We start from the raw sequence: 22,570 nt of genomic DNA, 5'->3' as shown, positions 1-22,570 counted from the left end.
AAATGAAAGGGATATAAATCTAAGGTGGACCACACCACAGGAAAACAATAGTGATTGGATATCCACCATTAAAATCCTCCTTAGGCCCACTATACTATTTATTTGACATCCAATCTGTTTATTATGTCATATAGACATAGATGAAGTGAAAAAACAATTATCATCTTAATCCAAAACTTTTTTGGCTCCCAAAAAGTTTTTAATGGTTGAAGTTCAATCAACGTTTCCTGTAATATGCTCCACTTGAGATTGGGATATACCTTATTTTTGGTCTCATACTCGAAAATGATCTAGAAAAATAAATGGGTGGCATGGATAAAACACATACATCATTTTGGGGCCCACATAACACGGACCACCCGCCATTGGCTGGTGGCAGGGGAGTAGCCCATCCGTTTACGGAACGACGCCACTTGACGGACGCGGATTATATACTCACAGGTTGAGTAGCGAGTCGGCTAGTGAAGTGACGTCATAGGTTCTGTGGGCCCTACTATGATGGATGTGTTATACCCATGCCGTCCATCCACTTTGAGATATCATTTTAATTCATGAGCTAAAGAATGAGGCAGACAAAAATCTGTAGTGGACCCCACCACAGAAAACAGTGGGGAGAGTGATTCCCAAGGTTGAAACTATCCTAAGGCCTACCATAATGTTTACTTGAAATCCAAACATTTCAAAAGTTATAAAAAGACATGAAATAAGAGAAAACACAAATATCAGCTTGATATAAAACTTTTGTGGCCTTTAGAAGTTTTTAACGGTGGTGTCACTCTCCCACTGTTTTCTGTGCTGGGTCCGCTGGAGCTTTGGATTTAACTCATTCTTTGGATATTGACCTAAAATGATATCTCCAAATGGATGGAAGGTGTGAATACCAAACATACATCATGGTGGGCCTACAAAAGTTTTGGTGACGTCACTTCGGTCGCAGAGTCTGGCTGCACAACTTGCACAGTGACCCACTATGCTTGATCTTATGAACAGATTGGATGACAAATAAACATCACCGTGGGGCCTAACAAGATTTCATTGGTTGAAATCATTACTCCCACTGCTTTCTGTGATATGATCAACTTGAAACTTGGATTTGGTTCAATTTTAGGCTCAACCCCTTAAATGATATGAAAAAACGAATGAACGGGTGAATTTCTCAAAAAATTCCACAATAGGCCCCCACATATGTTTCTAGAGCAGTACTTCATGCTAAAAGCTTTTGCAGGAAATACACAAGGTCTTATTTTAATAACCAGTTTCACCGGTTTGATTTCCCCACTCATCTTATAAATTCTCACCATTGGTTTGGAATTTTCAACATCGGAGCACTACTGTATTGCAGGGGCTATCCACCTCATGAAAAGGTGTACCCCCTCTTGACACACGTGTGTGTGTGTGTGGGAAAAGGTACTATGCACTCAGAGCACATGGAAACTTCCCATGAGGTCTAGCTGTGTGTGATGAACATCTACCCCATCAGTCAGACCCACTATTCCAAGGTGGGCCATGGGATTGAAAATCAGGTCAATCCATGAATTAGATGGGCTACACCACATACAATAGTTGAGATGGATTACCTGTCCATTAAAATTTTCATGATCGTTTGTTAGGCCTACTAAGACGTGGTTTACAAATACAGCCCATCCATTGTGTGTCTCCCACTTGGATGAGTGGTCAGACCCCGTTTTAATGCTGTCCATCCATTTTTCCAGATTATTTCGGGCATAAGCCCATTAATAAAGTAGATCCAAAACTCAAGTGGACCAAACTAACGGAAATAATGGTGAATAAATGCCCTGCCACTAAAAACTTCCCAGGCCCACCGTAATGTTTATTTAAACAGATATCAGGTTGATCCAAAACTTTTGTGTCCCACAAGAAGCTTTTAATGGTCAATCAGCACTGCTTCCCATGGTATGGTCCACCTGAGATTTTGATCTATTTTACTTTTGTGTTCATGAGCTAAACAGATCTACCAAAACGAATGGACGGCATGGATATAGAATACATACATCAAAGTGGCCCCATGATGAGGGCCGCACCATCTTTGGTGAGGCCCGGTCCGCACCTAATCCGCTCGCGGGCTCACGTACTTCTCATTGCTTGCATCCTATGATCAGAGCAGCCTTTTTGCACGCCCAGATTTCCCACACATGAAATACACTGGCACGAGAAACATGCAATAACATAGACGCGGTTGTAGGATCCTGACATTGTGGCCCAGTATGATGTATATGTCTTATATCCATGCCTTCCATACGTTTAATCGGATAATTTTAAGATAGTAGCGTAAACAGGAAGTAGATCCAACTCTCAGGTGGACCACACACAGTAAATTGACCATTAAAAACTTCTCAAAGGCTATAAAAGTTTTGGATCAAGCTGATATCTGTGTGGTCCTTTCATCAAAGTCTTTGTGACCTTATCAACAAGTTAGATGGCAAAAGAACATTCCGGTGGCCTCAAGAAAAGTTTTAATGGTGGACGTTCAATCACCACTGTTTACTGTGGTGTTGTCACCTGTCACATTTTTTGGCTGATATACTAAATTGATCTGATGAAACGGATGTACGGTGTGGATATAGTACACATACATCACGGTGGGCCCCACAGCCAAAGATCCACCGATCGACCTTGGTGGATCCATGGATCCACATAAGCCGCATCCCAATAACATAAGTGCATGCATGCCTTGATAGGCGAGAGGACTCAGATTCGTGGTGACCCCAGCACGACTGGCTGGGATGGGGCCCGTTTTATTGGGCCACCTCCACCGTCAGAGGTGGCCGCACCCAAGTAGCCTTTCAACTTTCGAAACATGCTTTGCGTCGGCCCCATTCTTGATGGGGGCACTTGGCCAAATTAAATCGGGTCACATCTCAACACTAAACTTATATCACATGAAGACTCGACACCACTCAAGGGATACACTGTAAAATTTGATTGAACCACATGCAGCTGTAAAAGAAAATTGTAGTAACCATGGATTTAATAGATCTGAAAAACCACTGAAGTTATTGGATTTGTGACTGTGGAGCCGATTGTGATACATGTGTTTTTAATCTACATTGCCCATTCATTTTTCTAGTTCATTTTAGAGCATGAGCCCAAAAATGAAGCAGATTCAAATCTTAGATAGGCCACCACATGAAACCATGGTGATTAAACCCCATTATTAAATAGATTTTTGGGAGCCACAAAATTTTTGGATCAAGTTGGTATTGTTGTTTTCCCTTCATCCTGGTTGTTGTGACCTTATCGGCGGTTTGGCAAATAAACATTACAATTTCAAATGTTAGGTGTCCAATCACTATTATTTCATGTGGTGTGGTCCATTTGAGATTTGGATGTGCTTTATTTTGGGCTTACGCCCATAAAAAGAGCCAGCAAAATGAATTTACGGTGGTTAATTAACACATACATCACAGTGGTCTATAGTCATTGATCTACGGACCTTGGTGATCCAGGTGGAGCTCATCAGTATGTACTTGACCTAACAACTTTCAAACAAGCTTTTGTGTAGCCCCATTTCTAATTGAGGCACATTACCCAATTAAATCCTGTCATCTCCTAGCATTAGAATTGGATTGCATGGTGACCCCAACACCAATCGATCTTGTCGGGACGTGATACTAAGCAGAGGTGGGCATGGCTGAGTACGCAAAGGTGAGGACAGTTGAATATGCACTTATATAGACAACTTTCGAATATGCTTTTGCATGTCTTCATTTTTGACAAAAACATGTGGCCCAATTAAATCCCAACAGGTCCCAACACCAACACCATATGTGGTGACCCTAACATCACGTAGCTTGATATTGTTATGACATGGTGGAATTTTATTCTATCCACGTGCCCATGTCAGAAGTTAGGAGGTGAGTGCCTACTCCACCTAACAACTTTCAAACATGCTTCGCAGAACACATGCACACTTGCAGCGTGAGCCGGCCACAAGTATCTTTTTCTTATTATCATTTATTGAGTATGAAATCAGATTATCCTGTGAGCTTTTATCATACTGAGTATAACGCTAAGGATTTTTGCCAGTTGGGAATTGGATGTCCTTTAAAAGTACCTTTGATTTATCGACTTGAGTGCATGTTTGTGTGTATATTTGCACGTGTTTGAGACCAAAAGAAGTGACCTTGGATCCAATAAAACCGCCCAACCGAGTGAAATTTGAGAATTTTGAAGAATAATGACAACAAGGTTCGATTGAACTAAGTGGAACTCGGTTGCATGGAGCAAACTGGGGAAATCTGGACAGTAATGCTCAGTTGCACTGATTAAACCTCGAGCAACTGAGTAAATCTGGACAGCAGGGTTTGGTTGAACCGAGTAACCATGTTCAACAATATTCTGCATGTTCGGATTTTGATAGTTTTAGTGCACTAATTTTAAAAATTCATATATATTTTTCTACAATTCTGATTAAGGTGATTCAAAAGCCAGATTGAAGCTTGATGAGTCTAGTTCTATGGAAAATAAATTGAAAATAAAAACAAAACTTAGAGGAGATTAATTTTAAGACTTTTTAGAAACTGTATTAAAATTATTGGTTTCAAGCAGCTAGTACTCCTAGAATTTTTAGAATTTTTCTGGATATCAAAATGAGATAAAATTTTGTGCAGATAAATTAAACTTAATTATAAACTACTATAACAATTTTAAAAATAATTTGACTACTAAAAGTATTAAAAGCATTACAAGTAATAGACCTATTCAAATTGAAAAACTTTCCGCAACTACACGTTGTCGACGTGCCGCTCATATCTTTTTCATCTTAGAGTTTTTATGCTGATGTCTTCTTAGGAATTTCTCCTAATCATGTTAGGAATTATCTCATATGATTAAATTAATATTTTATATTTTTAGTATATCTTACAAATTCAGGTAGTTTCTAGTATAGTTGAATTGGGGTTCTTGATTAGGGTGATTAGAGTTGAATCACCGTTTTCGCTAATTGTAAATAGGCCAAACTATGAATTTATCTAATTCAAACCCCAATCATCATGCGTGAAAAATCTTATGACCCCTTTCATTCCAAAAATGCCTTGATTATCTGAACAAGCTCTATACCACTTGTTAGTGGGCTACTAAACCCGAGACTATAGAAAAATGTTTGTCTTAGTGGGCTTGACGTCTATCGCGGATGTCGAGCCGTGATAGTGTCTAGAATCGCTGAAGTTGGATTGAAGGCCGGGTGTGTGGGATGTGCAAATGCCCTAAGTAGAAACCTAAATTTTAAGTGAATTGAGCTCTCTGCTCTTTTGTGAAGTTGCGCTTTTCCAACCGTTGGGTTTCAACCAAACTCGATGTGTGATTTAAGGATATTTCCTCACATATATCCGTATAGTCGCATCCAAGATCAATCATCGATGACCGTCCATTGCAAGTGAGGTCCCCACGGCTAATCGGAGCCGCCGGTTGTGATGAAATGTAGATCTCATGGCGAGGCACTTGCCCCATGGTGTAGATAAGCCAGTGGGCCTTTGGTGAAGTCTCGTAAATCGAAAACAACCCGTCGAGGGCAACCTTAATAGAAAAAGAGTTACTGGGGCTATTCGTGCGCATTTTGTCACTATAAATAGTCCTCCCCCAAATTTCACGGCCATCTCCCCATACAAATTTTTCTTTAGAAAGAAAGGGAGAAAGAGAGAAAGAGAGGTGGGATGTCATGTGAGGGAGATTTTGGAGCATTTTTTATGGATTTCCTTCGATCAAGCTGTAGCTTCAACCGTTCTCATCCGCCAAATCCACCCATCTCGACTGAGAGGTAAGAAACGAACCATGCTTATCAACTTAAGCTTTCTAAGATTAATTATATGATTGTCAACAAATTCCTTTGAATTTGGTGTAGGATTCGTTTTATCTTAAATCCCTAACCATAGGAGCTCGAAAATCAGAGATTCCTTCTTAAAGGTGCGGACCATTACCCCAAGGTTTCCATTTATTAAACCCTATATCACAATTAGTGATTTACGAATGGATGAATGCAATCTAACTTGTGTCAAACAATGATTTGTGTAATGCGTAGATGAATGCATGCTAACCAGTGTTGATTATTGATTTGGATAATCTATGGACTAATGCATGCTAATTAGTGTCGATTAATGATTTGAGTAATGCATAGATGGATGCATGCTAACTAGTGCCGATTATTGATTTGGGTAATGTATAGACTAATGCACGCTAATTAGTGTTGATTAATGATTTGCGTAATGCGTAGACGAATGCATGCTAACCAATGTCGATTATTGATTTAGATAATATATGGATGAATGTGTGCAAATTAGTGTCAATTGATGATTGATATAATGAGTAGATGAATGCATGCTAACTAGTGCGCACTTGTATGACTGCTTACTTTTCATGAATTTTTATCTTAGTATAATATCACCTGCATGTTCAATGAAATGCACTATAATGTAGAATTTTTTATTTACTATTTATATCTCTCTCCAGAGTTGTGGTAGTCAATTTATCAGTGCGATTGACTGACCAGGACTACTTGGTTAGTCGGGTTGGCCGCCCAAACTAGTTATATTGATCCGAGCCAAACGCGGATAACTGATAGTAGTCGGACTATATGGGATGTTTGCACCCAATGCCAGTTATGCCAGAGTTAGTCCGAGTCAACTGAATTAGCCTAACAGTCGACCAACTATATGTGTCAACCATGTATGATCATGCCCGCTTGAATCTAGAGCACCCCATACTTTAGAGAGGCTTACTAATAACCGTTAGTGATACGATCCCCAAGTCTTATGAGCAAGATATAGTGGTATGGGACATTGTGTCTGTTTTGTTGGCTTACGCTGGGGTGACGAGCCTCCTCATAGTGACCAACGAACACTAATTGAGATGATAGACCATTGTTCGAATGGCCCCCATCAAATTACCTGGCCAATGGTGTAACACCCTGAAAATTTGGGTTCAAGTAGGAGCTCAACTCCCGAGTTTCAACGCATCACTTATACAACATAGATAATGATGGTTAAATATTGTCTGTATTAGCACATTAAACATGAATGAGATTAAGCTAAAATAACATATCATACTCCAAAGATGATTAATATAGGCAAACAAAAGACTGTAATAGATATATAAAACATATAAGTAATTGTAGGTCTCTAGAGTATGATCATTTTATCAGGTTAGTAATTACATATAAATTCTCAAAATATACAAGATAATAATGTGCAATGTCATCTAGTCCAAAATCCTGTAGCCTTGACAGCACAACTCCAGGTCTACATAGACCCGCCAGAGAGTTGCGTATAGGAGAACTCCTCCTCGTCATCGAAATAGTCCGGCTCTGCTTCATAAGCATCGTCATCACCTACAGCTAAGACAGAGTCTGGTTGGTGTGTACAACACCATCCCAGAACGTGAGAGTGAGTGATTAACTCAGTGAAGCTATAAGGCAAAGGTTAACATATTATCAATTCAATCAAGTAGTAATGATAAAGCAATACAACCAAACATCCCTAAGTACTCTGGTTAATGCAATTATGATATGTATTAATGATGCATCCCCTCGCCCGCACTCCCTCTGCGACCTTCCTTTTACGGTCACGACATGCACCCCTTCCTCTGTGCTCAACACCAACGCTAAAGGCATATGTAGTGCGATGTTATGAGCGTAATTACCAAGTTCTTATTAGTCCTTTTCATACAGCAGGATTGGGAAGCTAAGGCACCTCCCTTTATATCATAACCCAAACATTGATCCATTTAGAGTCGTCAATCTTAGTAGTCACATACGATAGATAGTTTTCCAGGTCACTACGGAGAGGCTCGTCACCGTCAGCGTAGGCCTGGTTTATACTCTTGTTACAATGGAAAGGCTCGTCGCCTCAACGCAGTCTCAGAGTATACTCAAGGTCATTACGAATGGCTCGTCACCTAGTCGTAGGCCGACAGCTCGAATACAGTATCCCATGCCACTGTTTTCGGGTCACGAGCTTGGGTTGCTCACTGGTCACTACGGGTGGGCTCATCACTCCGGCGTAGGCCGACAGCTCGACCACGGTGTCCCATACCACCATATCCGGCTCATGAGTTTTAGCGGATCGAGATACCAAGATTAACAGGATTTCCACTGGTGAGTTTGGTATCTTAGGTTCAAGCAGTAGCGTCCATACATGGTGAACATTCATCGGGTCCATCAGGTTCCTTGACAAACTCGACTGGTACGAGCATACGTCGAGCCAATCGACATGGAGTGCGCAAGTACTCCGCGTGGCCTAACCACTACCGATAAGCAGAGTATGACTCGGATTCATCGGGCTTACCTATCGTGGTTAAGTAGTTCAACCACCGTTCACAGACAATTACCGATTGCCTGGACTACCTCGTATCCCCAATCACATTCCAAAGATAGCATTCACACATAGTAATCTAAAACAGCATGTGACAATAGAAATCAGATATAAACCGTACTTGAGCAATTTAACAAATACATACTACACATAGTATCATACATAGACATTTCATCCATACCACATATAGTGGTAAGATAAGTTTATATAAAGGATACTATAACCATAGTTAAAGGGATTGGGAATCTTATCCCAACACCCTCATTACATGCATTTAAACAAGCATTTTCACATTCAGGCATTTCATCAAACACTTAGACTACACATATAACATACATGTAATAACTTAGTTAAAACGCATATTATAGCAAATCCTTTCACAAAGGAGATGTCACGCATACAACGATCATGCATTACAATCAATAATCATGGCAGCACAAATCATAATTCCATATTCATTCAAGTATATCAACAAACACATAGATTTCACTATATTCAACATAGTTCATATATATGTGTAAAGTGTGGGAAACATCGCATCTAAGCATGTGGTAGCACTCAAGTCAATCATAAATCATTAAGTGACATTGAAAGCCTTAAAAACCATAACATAAACATTTATAGTCCGCACCTTATGCCGGTAAATGCGTAACGAATTTAGTCTAAACACTAAGTCTTTGTCAACAGCAGAATGACAACCTATAGCATGAATTAGGTTAGCTATTTCATCACTTACACTATTTGAAACCCTAAAACATCTTAGGGTTAGGTTTTCTTACCTAAGAACGGGATTGGAATCGCCTGAATAGCAATACAGGAATGGTGGATAAGCACGTGGAGTAATGAGATTGAATCCCAAGAAGAAGCGCCGACTCTCTCTCTCTCACTTTCTCCCTCTTTCCTTCTCTTTTCTCTCTTCTCTCTCTTAGGGTTTTTCAAATTCGTATGGAATGAGAGAGAGGGTTTAAGGCACTTATATAGGCTCAAACGTGAGCTCAATGGCCCCAGGGTCATGGTATACTTAGGTTATAGCCAAAACCCATCTGTTTCGGCTTAACGGAGCACTTCTGGAGGCTCCTTTTCTGCGTGCGGTCAGACTTAAGCTTCCCGACATTGGATCTAGGTCAAGTTAAGTTTTTGGTCCGATCAGATTTACAGATCAACCGTGGCGGACCAGTTTCAGTTCAACGGTTACCGATACTCGATCAGGGCTACAAGTACACTAACATGTGTTGAAAATTTTTTCTGAGGGTGTAATTGGGTCAGATTCTGACGGTCTGAATCCTTAGATTTAGCTTGCAAGTGAAACGACTCAATTCACTTAAGTCCCAGTTCATTTTTTAAAGATATTCACGTTTCTCACCCACTTCGCTGCGGACTCAAGTTGTGCATTTCTGGATACTATTAGGACTTGATTTCCGAGGTGGTTGTCAAGTCCAGGAATGCGGTCCTAACCATATGGTTTTGCAGTAATCGGACTGTCGACGTACGGTCCAGGTTCGATACGGAGTTTCAAGGTGCTCATGAGAACAAACGGTTTAGAGATTGATTCTAGATTTCAGGGTAAAGTAGTATTAATGATTCTACATGTTTTGAGTCTTGCAGTTCGTGTTTATAGTGATCAGTGCTAATTTCACAGGTAATCTGGTTCAGCACTAGATAATTCTCGTCTAATTTCTAAAGGATTTGGTCCTTAGTGATTTTTTCCTGAGGTGGTACTCGGGTCTTTGTACGGATTTTTTCTGAGACGTTACAATCTACCCCATTTAAAGAAAAATTTCATCCTCGAAATTAGTACTTATTTGTACTCCTCGAGAATCTGAGGGTAGTTCTTTCGAACCTTGACTTCCGTCTCCCAAGTAGCCTCTTCTTCAGTGTGGTGTGTCCACAGAACCTTCACAAGTGGAATCATCTTACTACGCAACACCTACTCTGTCCTATCTAGAATACGCGTTAGTCGCAGTACATAAGTAGCATCCTCACTCAACTGCACCTGCTCCCATTTGATAATGTGGAAATGATCAGGAACATATTTCTTCAGCATAGATACATGAAATACGTTGTGCACGCCTCCGAGTGGTATGGGCAAAGCAAGACGGTACGCCACCACACCCACTCGATCGAGTATCTGGAATGGGCCAATGAATCTCGGCGTAAGCTTCCCCTTCTTGCCAAATCGAAGGACTCCCTTTATGGGAAAAACTTTAAGGAACACATGGTCCCCAACCTCAAACTCTAGCGGTCGCCGCCTCATATCGTCGTAACTCTTCTGTCTGCTCTGTGCTGCCTGAAGTCGACGTCTGATGATAGTGATCTTTTCTGAGGTCGCCTGTACTAACTCTGGGCCAATCAGACTCTTCTCACCAATCTCTACCCAGCAATGCGGTGCTCGACAGGGGCGCCTATATAATGCCTCATAGGGAGCCTTACCAATACTCGCTTGAAAACCGTTGTTATACGTGAACTCTGCATAAGGAAGACAGTCATCCTAACTATCCTTGAAATTCAGCACACAAGATCGCAACCTGTCCTCCAACACCTGGTTTACCCGTTTCGTCTGCCCGTCAGTCTGTGGGTGGAATGCGGTACTAAACTTCAATATCACACCCATTGCTTCCTGGATACGAGTCCAGAAAATAGATGTGAATCGTGTGTCTCGGTCCGACACGATTTCCAGAGGAACTCCATATAGATGCACGATCTCCTTGATGTACAACCTGGCCAACTCATCTGTGGAGTTCGAAACTCTGATAGGGAGAAAATGAGCCGATTTCGTCAACTGGTTACGATCACCCAAATGGAGTCATGACCCTTCCTCGTCTTCGACAGCCCTGATATGAAATCCATAGAGATGAAGTCCTATTTCCATTCTGCTATGGGCATGGGTTGAAGTAATCCCGGAGGTCGGTGATGCTCTGCCTTAACCTGTTGGCATGTGAGACAACGGGACACATAATCTGCTATGTGGGCCTTCATATTGTCCCACCAGCATGATCTCTTCATATCTCGATACATTTTAGTGCTTTTAGGATGTATTGCCAATTTTGAACTATATGCAGCCTCGAGAACCTCTTGTCTTAAGTCATGAAGTGTGAGATTTTGAGAATTCAGTGGCAAGAGGAAGCCACTGCCCCTAGCTAGGGAAACTGTCATATATGTCTACATATTTAGGTCTTTTTTATGCATTGGAAGGCCCCCAAATGTGTGGCATATAATAATAGAAAGAGTGGGAAAAAAAACTATCTGATTATAAAGAAAAGGTACTTAGCTTTAGAAACATGCTAGTTTACTTTGTTCCCGTTCCCTTTGAGTGTTTTCGAGAAGCCAGAAAATATTTAGAGGGAGTATAGGTCGGAAGGAGCAAAAGAAAGATGGAAGTTCCACCTTGTAGTATGGGGTGAAATTTGGAAGCCATTGTGAGTAGGGGTGGGGGATGATCATGTCATTCAAGTTTAAGAATATTGCTTTGTGAGGCACATTTGTATGAACCTTTCAAAGCTTACCGTTGTTTTCATGCACTTCTCTCCCTGTTTTATTATTAAGATAGACATTGTTGGTTTGCTTTGATTCCTTGCTCTGGCTATGGGTTCTCTTTCTCCCTAGTAGTTCCCCACTCCTTTTTTTTCCCTCATCTCCCCTGCGTTTGGAGTGTGAGTTGCTTCTTCTTTTGTTTTTCCCTAGAAGTTTGCTCCGCTTATTGTATTTTTTAAGGCTTTGCCCTAGGTAAGTAATAAAAGAGTATTCCTCACTTGTTTTCCCACTATTTTTTTTAAAAAAATAAAAATAAAATAACAATTCAAGTCAAAAGAATGAATGTTATGGAAGAAAGTTACTATACATAGGGTGCCAACTTGAGAGTAGTTCTACAAAGGGTTCTTCTTGGGCTTGGGGGCGTAGGAGAGCAGTGTTTTGAAATGAAGAGATTTTCTCAGAGGTGCATAGAAAATCTAATTTGAGCTCTTCACTTGATTCTGAGAAGATGCATGGTATGAATATGTTACTCTATTTCACTTGTTGCCTTAAGTCATATGGCGTGGATGCCTAAATTTACAAAGAACTTCCAAGACAGAGAAAAGGAATTTATGCGCCACAAGAAGAGTTTTAACTGTTGCACAATGTGAGAATGGATGATGGGATAAGTGTTGGTTGAACTTGGACAGGAGTTGGGATTATTCTGCAAATCGTTGTACTCTTTGGTGTCAGGTATCTTAGGAATTGCAAGAGGGGGGGCTTGATAGTGCATCTTTGGATAAAATCCTAACCATTTCTCATCTTAGTAGCAAAAATATGGTATTCATAATGTGTGAATCCTTTGCTTTAAAATGAATAGATGGTTGATTATCTCTTCATGCATTGTGATCATGTGTTGGATTATGTGTGGAGTAGGTTCTCTGAGCTTGGGCAATGCAAGGCGTGATTGGAGACTTCACGCAACTGTGTGGTGGGTGAAAACAAGAAGGTTGCTATGGAAATTAGCAAATTTTGTGGGATTACGCTCGATATGGAGCAAAGAAACAATGGATCATTTTGTACAAAACAGAAAAAACAGGAGGTTACATTCCAAATGGCAAGAAACAAGTCATTATTGAAGTACTAGGGCTAAAAAACTCTTTCATGGTCTTAGAGAGTCTGCAAAATGTTTGTTAGGGGGAGGATGCTCGGGAGTGTTTGGCAAGTATGAATTGGAATCCAAATCATAGTTATGATGGAATCCATATGAATTAGAATCTTAAGTTGTGTTTGATAGCCTATAATTTATTGGAATTCAAAATTTATGTTAGGCAGTCAATAGTTGGAATGCATTGAAATTCTTAATTAAGTAAATCAACTTTAATCACTCAAATTAGTATGAGTATGTGACATTTGGTAGAATGATTGTAATAAACCCATTCAAATATATTCTTTCGTAAAATAAGAAGAAATTTTAAACATCAAGTGGGCCACAAATGTAAGAATCTCAGAAAACGTGACTCACCAATGTTTTTTAATCATCCATTACCTAGGTAATGTTTGGACAATTTTAATATATATATATATATATATATTCAATTCGAATAATTTTACTAGTGTGATTTTACTAATGCAACCAATAATTGAATTGTTTGGGAGTGTTGTCAATGTGCCATGTGTATGGTGGATTAGTAGCCCAACGACACCTTTGTTACTCTCACCACTTTCTTACCTTTAAAAAAAAAAAAAAAGAGCTATCTTTTCATTTACCACCAATTCACGACGATGAACAACAAAATAAAGTAATTTCAAAACACACCAAAAAAGTAGCTTTCATTCTCCACCTATCATTCTACACCAATTGACACCAACCAAGCAACGTTACTTTTTCCAATGCATACCAATTCGCCCCCTCCAAACAATCCCTTAAGATAATCCCTTATCATCTTAATTACTTCCATTGGTCCCTCCGTCTTTTGTTTTTATGCTTTCGATAAAAGTTATAATATATTGCTGATTTAAAAGAAGAAAATTAGAGAAGCTAACCCATTCATCAGAGCTTCAAAATGGATGGTTATAGAAATTTCATTGTTAATTAAATTGTTGTATTTGGATGCTTGGGAAGTCCAATCAGTCTATTATTATTATGGTGGTCCATGAAGAGGGAGTTATGGTTCAGACAGACTGTTGGGACTGTCCATGTGCCCAATGCAACTAGGTCCACTGTGCAGTAAGTGTCGGGAGACGATACAGCAGAGGCTGAAGAGCTGAATCATGAGAGAGCACTCTCTCCACAATACATGCAGGGCAATGTAATCGATCTGGTCCATCCATATATTGGGTCTCTAACAGATTGTTTATGTTTGAAAAATAAAACGTATTAGACAATCCTCTCAGTCACCTTTTTTTTTTTTTTTTTAAAATGTTTACCCCACTATATATTTGACCGCTAATCATTTTTGTTTTTATCCTCACTTTGAGGCCCAGCAATCACATGGATAGAATTCTCTATTGGAGAGCGGATTAGGTGCACCTAACATGGTGTGGCCCTGAGCGTGGGGCCCACCTTGATGTATTTGTACTATATCGACACTATTCATCTTTGTTTCCGTATCATTTAAGGGCATGAGACCAAAAATGAAGTATAGCCAAATCTCAGGTGGACCACACTATAGGAAACAATGGTGATTGGCCATTAAAAACTTCTTGTGGGCAACAAAAGTTTCCGAACAAGCTGATATCTATTTTTTTCCCCCTTCATCCAGGTTTGTGTGACCTTATAAACAGGTAAACATTAAGGTGGGCCCTGGGAAGTTTTTACTGGTGGGTGTTCAATCACCATTGCTTCCTTTAGTGCAGTGTGGTCCACCTGAGATTTATATATACTTCATTAGCCCTAAAATGATATGGTAAAAATGGATAGATGGCGTGGATATACTATACATACATTAAGGTAGGCCCCACGCAACTAATCCGTTCCCTTTTTTTGGGGGGGGATATTTATATAATTAAGCCTTGCATGTTAGAGACAAGTAGATGAACGGACCCAATCGAAAGATGGCTCCCACGTATTCCGGTTCTTCCAGCTCTACCGTATGGTGCTATCAGGCCAGCTGAACCTCATTGTCTTGCCACATCATAGCCTAAAAGGCACATCATGGACATCTTCACCACCTGAGTTTGCCCCTTAAATCTCTACCATTGATCTAGGACCTTTTTTTTTTTTTTTATTTAAAGCCTGGATCTCTTTCAGCTTCTTTTTTTTTTTTTTTTTTTTTAAAAAAAAAATTCAATTTATTTATTGTGTAGAGTTCCAATGGAGGCTGATGGGGTACTACCCCCTCCAACGTGATGTATGGGTTTTATCCACACCGTTCATCCATTTTGTGATATCATTTTAGGGTACAAAACAGATCAATGGCTCAAGTGGACCACACTACAGGAAGCAACGGTGATAATGATACTGACAGTTGAAACTTTCTAGGGCCCACCGTGGTTGTTTATTGCTTTTCAACTGTTCATAAGGTCAGATAGGCCTGGATGAAGGGGGAAAAAGAAATATCAGCTTGATCCAAAACTTCTGTGGCCCTCAAAAGGTTTTCAACGGCAGGTGTTTAATCCTCATTGTGTGGTCCACTTGAACCTTACAACTACCTCATTTCTGGTATTATACATTAAAATGATGTGAAAAAATAGATGAACGGTGTGGATGAAGTCCATACATTAATTTGGCCCCTCAAAGACCCTGTCCGTTCCTAGTCAGGGAGGGGCGGGGTTATCATGCAATCTGCGTGATGTTAGGGACTGTTTCTTTAGTTTTCATCTTCTCCATGCCATAAACAGTCTTTCCTTTTCTAATTGCAGTATAGAAAGTGGAAAATCTTGTTCGCGGATTGCCTGCTGACGTTCTCAGCAGAAGCTACAGAAAGGTGCTTTACGGGCTCCACCACGATGTATATGTTTATCTACGCCATCCATCCATTTTTTAAGATAACTTTAGGGCATAATATAAAAAATATGGCAGATCCAAATCTCTTGTGGACCACATCAAAGGAAACAGTGGTGATTGAACACCCACCATTAAAAACTTCTAGGGCCACAAAAGTTTTGGATGAAGCTGATATTTGTATTTTCCCTGCATCGAATTGTATTTGACCTAATCAACAGGTTGGATGTAAAATAAAAATTACAGTGGGCCCATGAAGTTTTTAATGGTGGGCGTTCGATCACCACCGTTTTCTTGTGGTATGGTCCCCTTGAGATTTGGATCTGTCTCATTTTTGGTCTCATGGCGTAAAATGATCTCGAAAAATATATGAACGGCATGGATAAAACACTTTTATCGTTGTGGGGCCCACAGAGCACTGTCTAGTGGCCGCGACGTCAGAAGGCAATCGGCGTCCGAAAATCTTCTAAGCAGATTTTGTCTTAATTGCATTATTGATTCTACTGCCTGCTTTTTGTCCTTTCATTTATTTCAACTATAGCCAATTGGGAGCGGATTAGGTGTTAGTTGGGTAACACGTTAATGGGTGTTTCTCTGACTGTGGGGCCCGTATTTAATTATTATTTTTATATCCATTCCATTCACCTATTATTTTAGATGATTTTACGATATGGTTAAAAAAATAAATCATATAAAGATCTTATTTAGACCACACTGTAGGGATTGAATTGATACCATTAAAAACTTCTCAGGGCTTACATAAATTTTGTATCAATCTGATATTTGTTTTTTTTCTTTCATCCATGTCTGTGTGACCTTATCAACGGGTTGGATGGAAAAGAAATATTACTGTGGGTCGTAGGAACTTTTAAATGGCAGGCGTTCAATCACCATCGTTTACTGTAGTGTTGTCCATTTGAGTTTGTATCAGCTTCATTTTTTTTAGCAATCCCTAAAATGAGTTGGAAAAACTGATGGACGGCGTGGATATAGAACACGTACATCAATGTGGGCCCCACGGTCAGACACTCTAACAATTGGATAACTACGAATCTCAGCCAAATCCAACCATATCGAAGCCTTTTGTCTTTTATTATCAGGAGCGGATTACGTGCGGTCCCAGCCACACCCAAGACGGTACGGTACTTACTGTGGAGCCCACCTTTATGTATATATTATATATCCACGCCGTACATCCGTTTAAAAAATATAATTTTATGGAAATATAAGAAAATTAAGCATATCAAATTCTCAGGTAAAACACACTGTAAGAAAAAGTTGAGACGAATGTACTACCATTAAAAACTTCCTAAGGCCCACCATATTGTTTTCATAAATTTATTTTCCATCTAACCTTTCTGTAAGTCCAAATAAACATTTTTAAAGGTAAAAAACAAATAGTATCTTGATCCAAAACCTTTGTTGCCCATTAATGGTAAATCACTAATGTTTCCGATACTATGGTCCACTCAAAAAATTTAGTACTATTAAATTTTTGAATAATGGTGTAAAATGATCTTTCAAAACGGATGGACGGTGTGGATATATAATAAATATACCAAAGTGGGCCCCACAACAAGTGACGTACCGTCTTAGCTGTACCGGGGGCCGCACTTAATCCGCCCCTTTCGTTAACTCTCTCTTCTGCTGCTTAAATACCAGCTAACAATACTCTCGAGTCCAAACATGGCAGAGAAAGCCTCTTTCCTCAGCGATAGAAATGACGAAAATGGAAATAAGGAGGAGAAGCTGGAGCGGGCCCCAGCCCTTTCTGATGACGTCATCTTCAACATCCTCCTCAGGCTCCCACCTGAATCACTACCCAACCTAAGGTTAGTATGTAAGAACTGGTACAACGTCATCTCTGACCCACTTTTCATCGAGGCCCACCTCCATCGATCGGAGCCTGGATTTATCTTCCAAAAACGAATTTCAAGATCAAAATGCAAGACCCATTTCATGGAAATCAAAGAAGGTGATATCAAAGTCCATGATCTAGACTTGCATTGCCCAGGCCGTATATGTGCTAGCTGCAACGGTCTTATTTTGCTTGAAAGCATGCTCAGTCTCTATGTTATTAATCCAATTTCAAAGCAGAGGATCATACTCCCTCCTTCTGATTTATCTTTTAAGTATCCGCTCTCATATGAAATCTACGGTTTTGGGTTCAATTCAATTACTAAAGAATACAAAGTAGTCCATGTTTGTGAATACAAGAAAAGAAAAACCCCAATCCCTCTTGGATGTGAGATTACGACCGTCGGTTCGGATTCTTGGAGAGAGATCGACGGTCCATTTTTTGGGCTAACTGAATTACGCATTCCAATCTCAGCAAGTGGGATTTTGCATTGGGCAATTGGGATGGATTATATAGTTTCAATGGATGTGGGCAATGAGAAGTTCCACAAGACTCCATTTCCCAATTGTAGCAGGAGAAGTTACCATTTTCTTGAATTGGGTGAGTTTCTATCTTTTGCGAACCGCGAATCGCCGGTCCAAATCGATGTGTGGATCTTGAAGGATTTAGATGGTGGAGAATGGATTAAACAGCTTAGCATTGGTGTGGATTGTTTAGGGTCATTGCTGTCGCAGGATTTGCGTTGGGGCGGGTCGCTCGATCCGGTTCTTCTTCTTGCTAGTTTTAGGAATGGTGAGGTTATAATCTTTGAGTGCTTTGCTATTGACATTGGTGGATTCTACTTATATGATTTCAAGCTAGAGCGGATAATCAAATTCGATGGGAGCTGCGGCATTCAGCTGATTGCGATGGATACATTGTCGTCTCCGATTCATGTCAATAGTCTAGTCTCATGCGAACCTCGCAACAATCGCAGATACTTGAGTAACTAAATCAGCTTTAATATCCCAAATTAATATATATGATATTCGACAGAATGATTGTAATAAGTCTATTGAAATATATACTCTGGCTGAAATATGAGGAAACATCCCAACTTCGGGAGAGTCACAAATTATGTAAGGATCACAAATGAGTGACTTATCAATGTTTTTTAACCATTCGTTTTAATGGCTAACGTTTGGACAGCTCGGATCATTTTATCGATGTGATTTAATTGTTGCAGCTAATAATTGGTTGATTTTGGGTATCATTAGTTTGCCACATATGCAATGGATTAGCAGCCTAGCAACACCTTTGTTGTTTATGCCTTGTCTTTAAAAAGGAGCTGAAAAGGCATTTCTCTTATATTATACTGAGATTTTAAAGCATACCAAAAATGTATATTTTGAATATTTCCAATTTCATTTACATCTAAATACACATAACCAAACAATGGATTTGGAGTAAAACCCCCATAAATCTTCTCAAATGCATTCAAATACAAATGGCCCTTTGACATTTTCCAAACGGCCCCCCCCCCTTTTATTTTTTATGCTGTTGCAAACAATTTTGAGATTTTAGGGGAGGTTAAGCTTGACCTACAATGCCATGTGTGGGGCCCACCATGATGTTTACATGGCATCAAATCTGTCCATCTTGTGCTCCCCCCTCATGTCATCGCTGGGACTGAAAATCAGGCGAATCCATATCTCAGGTGGGCCACACCATAATAGGATGGGGACCTCCACCATCAAAAGCCTTCCTAAAATATTGTATGTGGGGCTACTCTGCTTTGTATACGCAATCCAATCCATTTAGAAGATGCCCCACTAGGATGAATGAATGCACCAGAAATCATGCCATATCAAAACTCTGGTGGGCCACAAGATTTTGGAGGTTCTAGTCGTGATTTTACATGGTGTCGCACACCTGAAATTTGAATGGAAAACATGAGCGGACACATGATGGATAGATTGATTTCATGAGCATTTCATGGTGGGCCCCACACAGACGTGGTTTAAGCTTAAGCTACTAGCTTGTACTGGATCCAATCTCATCATGTGCGGTTCACCTGATTTTGTAATGTTTGCGGCCTTGTACATGGATATCTCACTTCGGTTTCTTGGAATGTTTACTCTGGCTATATTCAGAGGAGAGAGTTTAGTGATCAAAGGGTCCACATTCAAAGGATCATTGGTCAGACATCCAGTTGTGTGATATCCAAAACTTTGGTGTGATGGGCTCGCCTTGAGTGGGCCATTCACCAAAAATCCCAACTTGAAGATTCTATCTGCAGAATATTTGGCCTTTTAGTGGTTGAATTGGAACTGTCATGGTGTGGCCCATGATTTCAATGGTTTGGATCATTAAAAATGGACCCCACTTGTAAGAAATGAAAATGGAGTGAATCGTGCGTGTCCAATCTCTCACATGGAACATTGCATAATATCTCATCAGAGCATGGCCAACCCTATCAATGCATGTACTGGCCTGACCGCACATTTGAATGTGTAACTGGGTCCCAACCATCCAAGTCACGGACTCCACTATGGTTGGAGTATGGAGCCTCACAAATGCAACTGTACTTGTGGGGCCTGAAGTCCCCAAATCTGACCATTGATCAGATGGGCCCACTATCATTGGGGTCGCCAAACATCTCCCAATGGGGAGATTTTAACTTTGATCTTGACCTATTAAACGTTGGAAGTGAATAGGAGTGGCAATGCATTTGCAAACAGGCCTAGAATTCTAGAACCCGACCTCACAATCCATTTCCTTGTGGCTCAACCTGACCCACTCAAAATTCATTAAACCCATTGAGTTGGGCTAAACTGACCTGACCCAAAGGAGAGAGAGAGATTTGGACGTGGATTTCCTGCGGACGCTTTTCACAGGAAGTTCTTGCGCTGGAAAGTTAGGTGGGCCCACCTTGATGTTTGTTAGAAATCCACCGACTTCATTCATATTATGAGCTCATTTTAGTGCATGCAACAAAAAAAAATAAAATGAGTTGGAACCAAGACTCTAGTGGACCACAAAAGAGGAAAAAGTAGGGAAAGAAATGCCTACCATTGAAATCTTTTTGGGCTCCACCTTGATGTTTTATATGCCATTCAAACCATTTATAAAGTCATTGCCACGGGAATGAAGGGGATGTGGATTTCCTGCAAAAGTCTTTATTAGGAAGTTCTTGTGCTAGAAGCCTAGGTGAGGCCACATATGTTTTTGAAAAATCCATCCCATCTATCCGTTTTGTGAGCTCATTTTAAAACATGGGGCAAAAAATTGAGCTGGATCCCATACTCAAGTGGGTCGAAAATGTGAGAATTGAATGTCCATAGTTGAGATATTTGTGGGGCCACATAAGTTTTGAATTAAGTTAATATTTTTGTTTTCAATTCATAATAGATTTCTCACAAATATCAGGGTGGCCTGTAAATAATACAAAAGTCACCTCATCCACAAGTAAATATTCGAGAAGGTGTATTGTACACGTAAGAGCCTGTAACTATTGGGGCTACTCGGTGCTAAAGAATGTTCATAAGATCTTCAAATGGATAAGGATGCATTCAAAAAAGGGCAAGCACGATCAAGTAAATGTAACCGTTACTTTATAGTTGGCAATGTGAGAAAGCATAACGTAGGCAAAGGATATTCTCATGACTACAACAAAGGGTCTATAAATAATAGAAAAGAACACAAGAAATGATACATGATCAATCAGTCAAAGCCGAACAAATCAATTCTAGTGCAAAGCTACTTATACCGTCACCTGAGACATTTAGCTTAGCTTCTTCCATCGCTCAACAATCATGGAATTCTTAGTCTAGGATTAGTTTAGTATGTTCCTACCTTAAGCTAGATCAACCTAGTGATAGCGAGTAACCGTAATTTCCTTCCATCTGTGCTCATGTGTCGAATTTAAATGAAAATTATAACTCTAGGAATCATCCACCTATGCTCACACATTGTGTCGATAATGGCTTGTAATTTCAACATTACTCAGTATTCGCTCATCAGCACACTTGTTGACGAAGCATCCTGTTGTTCTCAATTAGATTGGTGATTCTGTTATAGTGGTAAGTCTCACTTTTTCGCATTCATCTTCATTTCATTTCTGTTCAATCAAACAATTGTTGTATTTTCAAAAATTCCTGATTTTCCAGGCAAAAAAAGAACTAATTAGAAAAATATCTCCAGCCTTTGTAAATTTGAATTCTCGTATATCACATTCATCAATTGACCCAATAAATGGCAATTCACACATTCGGCCCTGCACTGCTTTATCTTGACACCAAGATCGATGGCTTTGGTTTTATTTGGACCCAATTGACCATGGCAAACTCACATATTTCTCACGTTTACCACATGACTGAATTTTAGACCAACACTAATAATATATAGTTACCACATATATATTAAACATAACACATGCTAACATTAATAAAAGCCACGTGATTGGACATGTATTAAAAAAGCTCTGTCCGTGTACAACTTTGGTCATGCCCTTGATTATGCTAGCAAAATTACCCAAAAAATAAAAATAAAAGCACATGTAGAATACATACTGACATTAGAACTACATTAAAAAGAATGCAATAGCACATTGGTATTCTCAATGCAGCGACTGGCTACTGGATGGTGTTCTGCGAGCCCCACCACAATGTTTGGAAACGGATTGGCTACTCCCCCTGACACCAGCCATGGCTGATGGTCAGTGCTCGCTGGTCCACCTGAGATTTAAATCTGCTTCATATTTTGTATCATTCACCAAAATGGGCGGTCAAAATGGATGCACGGCGTGGATGTAAGGTACATGCATCAAGCGCGCTCCTGGGGACAATGGATGCTTACGGTTGACTTACACGTGGAAAAAAGTATACATGTGCGAGACTGGAGACCCACAGCCGGCGATCCCGATTGTGTTGATGTCTGAAAACATTGGCTCATATGATCATCAGGTGGGCCCCGTTAACACAGAATTTGGACTTGATGTTAAATCTGTGGGGC

The 22,570-nt window shown here is 40.0% G+C and overlaps 1 protein-coding gene across 1 annotated transcript; it reads left to right on the top strand.

Annotated features, from left to right (window-relative positions):
- Positions 1-17,370: 17,370 nt before the first annotated feature.
- LOC131242808 (F-box protein At3g07870-like) lies at positions 17,371-18,784 on the top strand. The gene has a single exon (XM_058241703.1). It carries the CDS (start codon positions 17,407-17,409, stop codon positions 18,568-18,570), a length of 1,164 nt encoding a protein of 387 aa, XP_058097686.1. The 5' UTR covers positions 17,371-17,406; the 3' UTR covers positions 18,571-18,784.
- Positions 18,785-22,570: the final 3,786 nt, after the last annotated feature.

Source organism: Magnolia sinica, chromosome 4, assembly GCF_029962835.1.
Source record: "Magnolia sinica isolate HGM2019 chromosome 4, MsV1, whole genome shotgun sequence".
NCBI lineage: Eukaryota > Viridiplantae > Streptophyta > Magnoliopsida > Magnoliales > Magnoliaceae > Magnolia > Magnolia sinica.
Note: the sequence above shows the minus strand (reverse complement) of the source record. Positions and strands in the feature narration are given on the sequence as shown.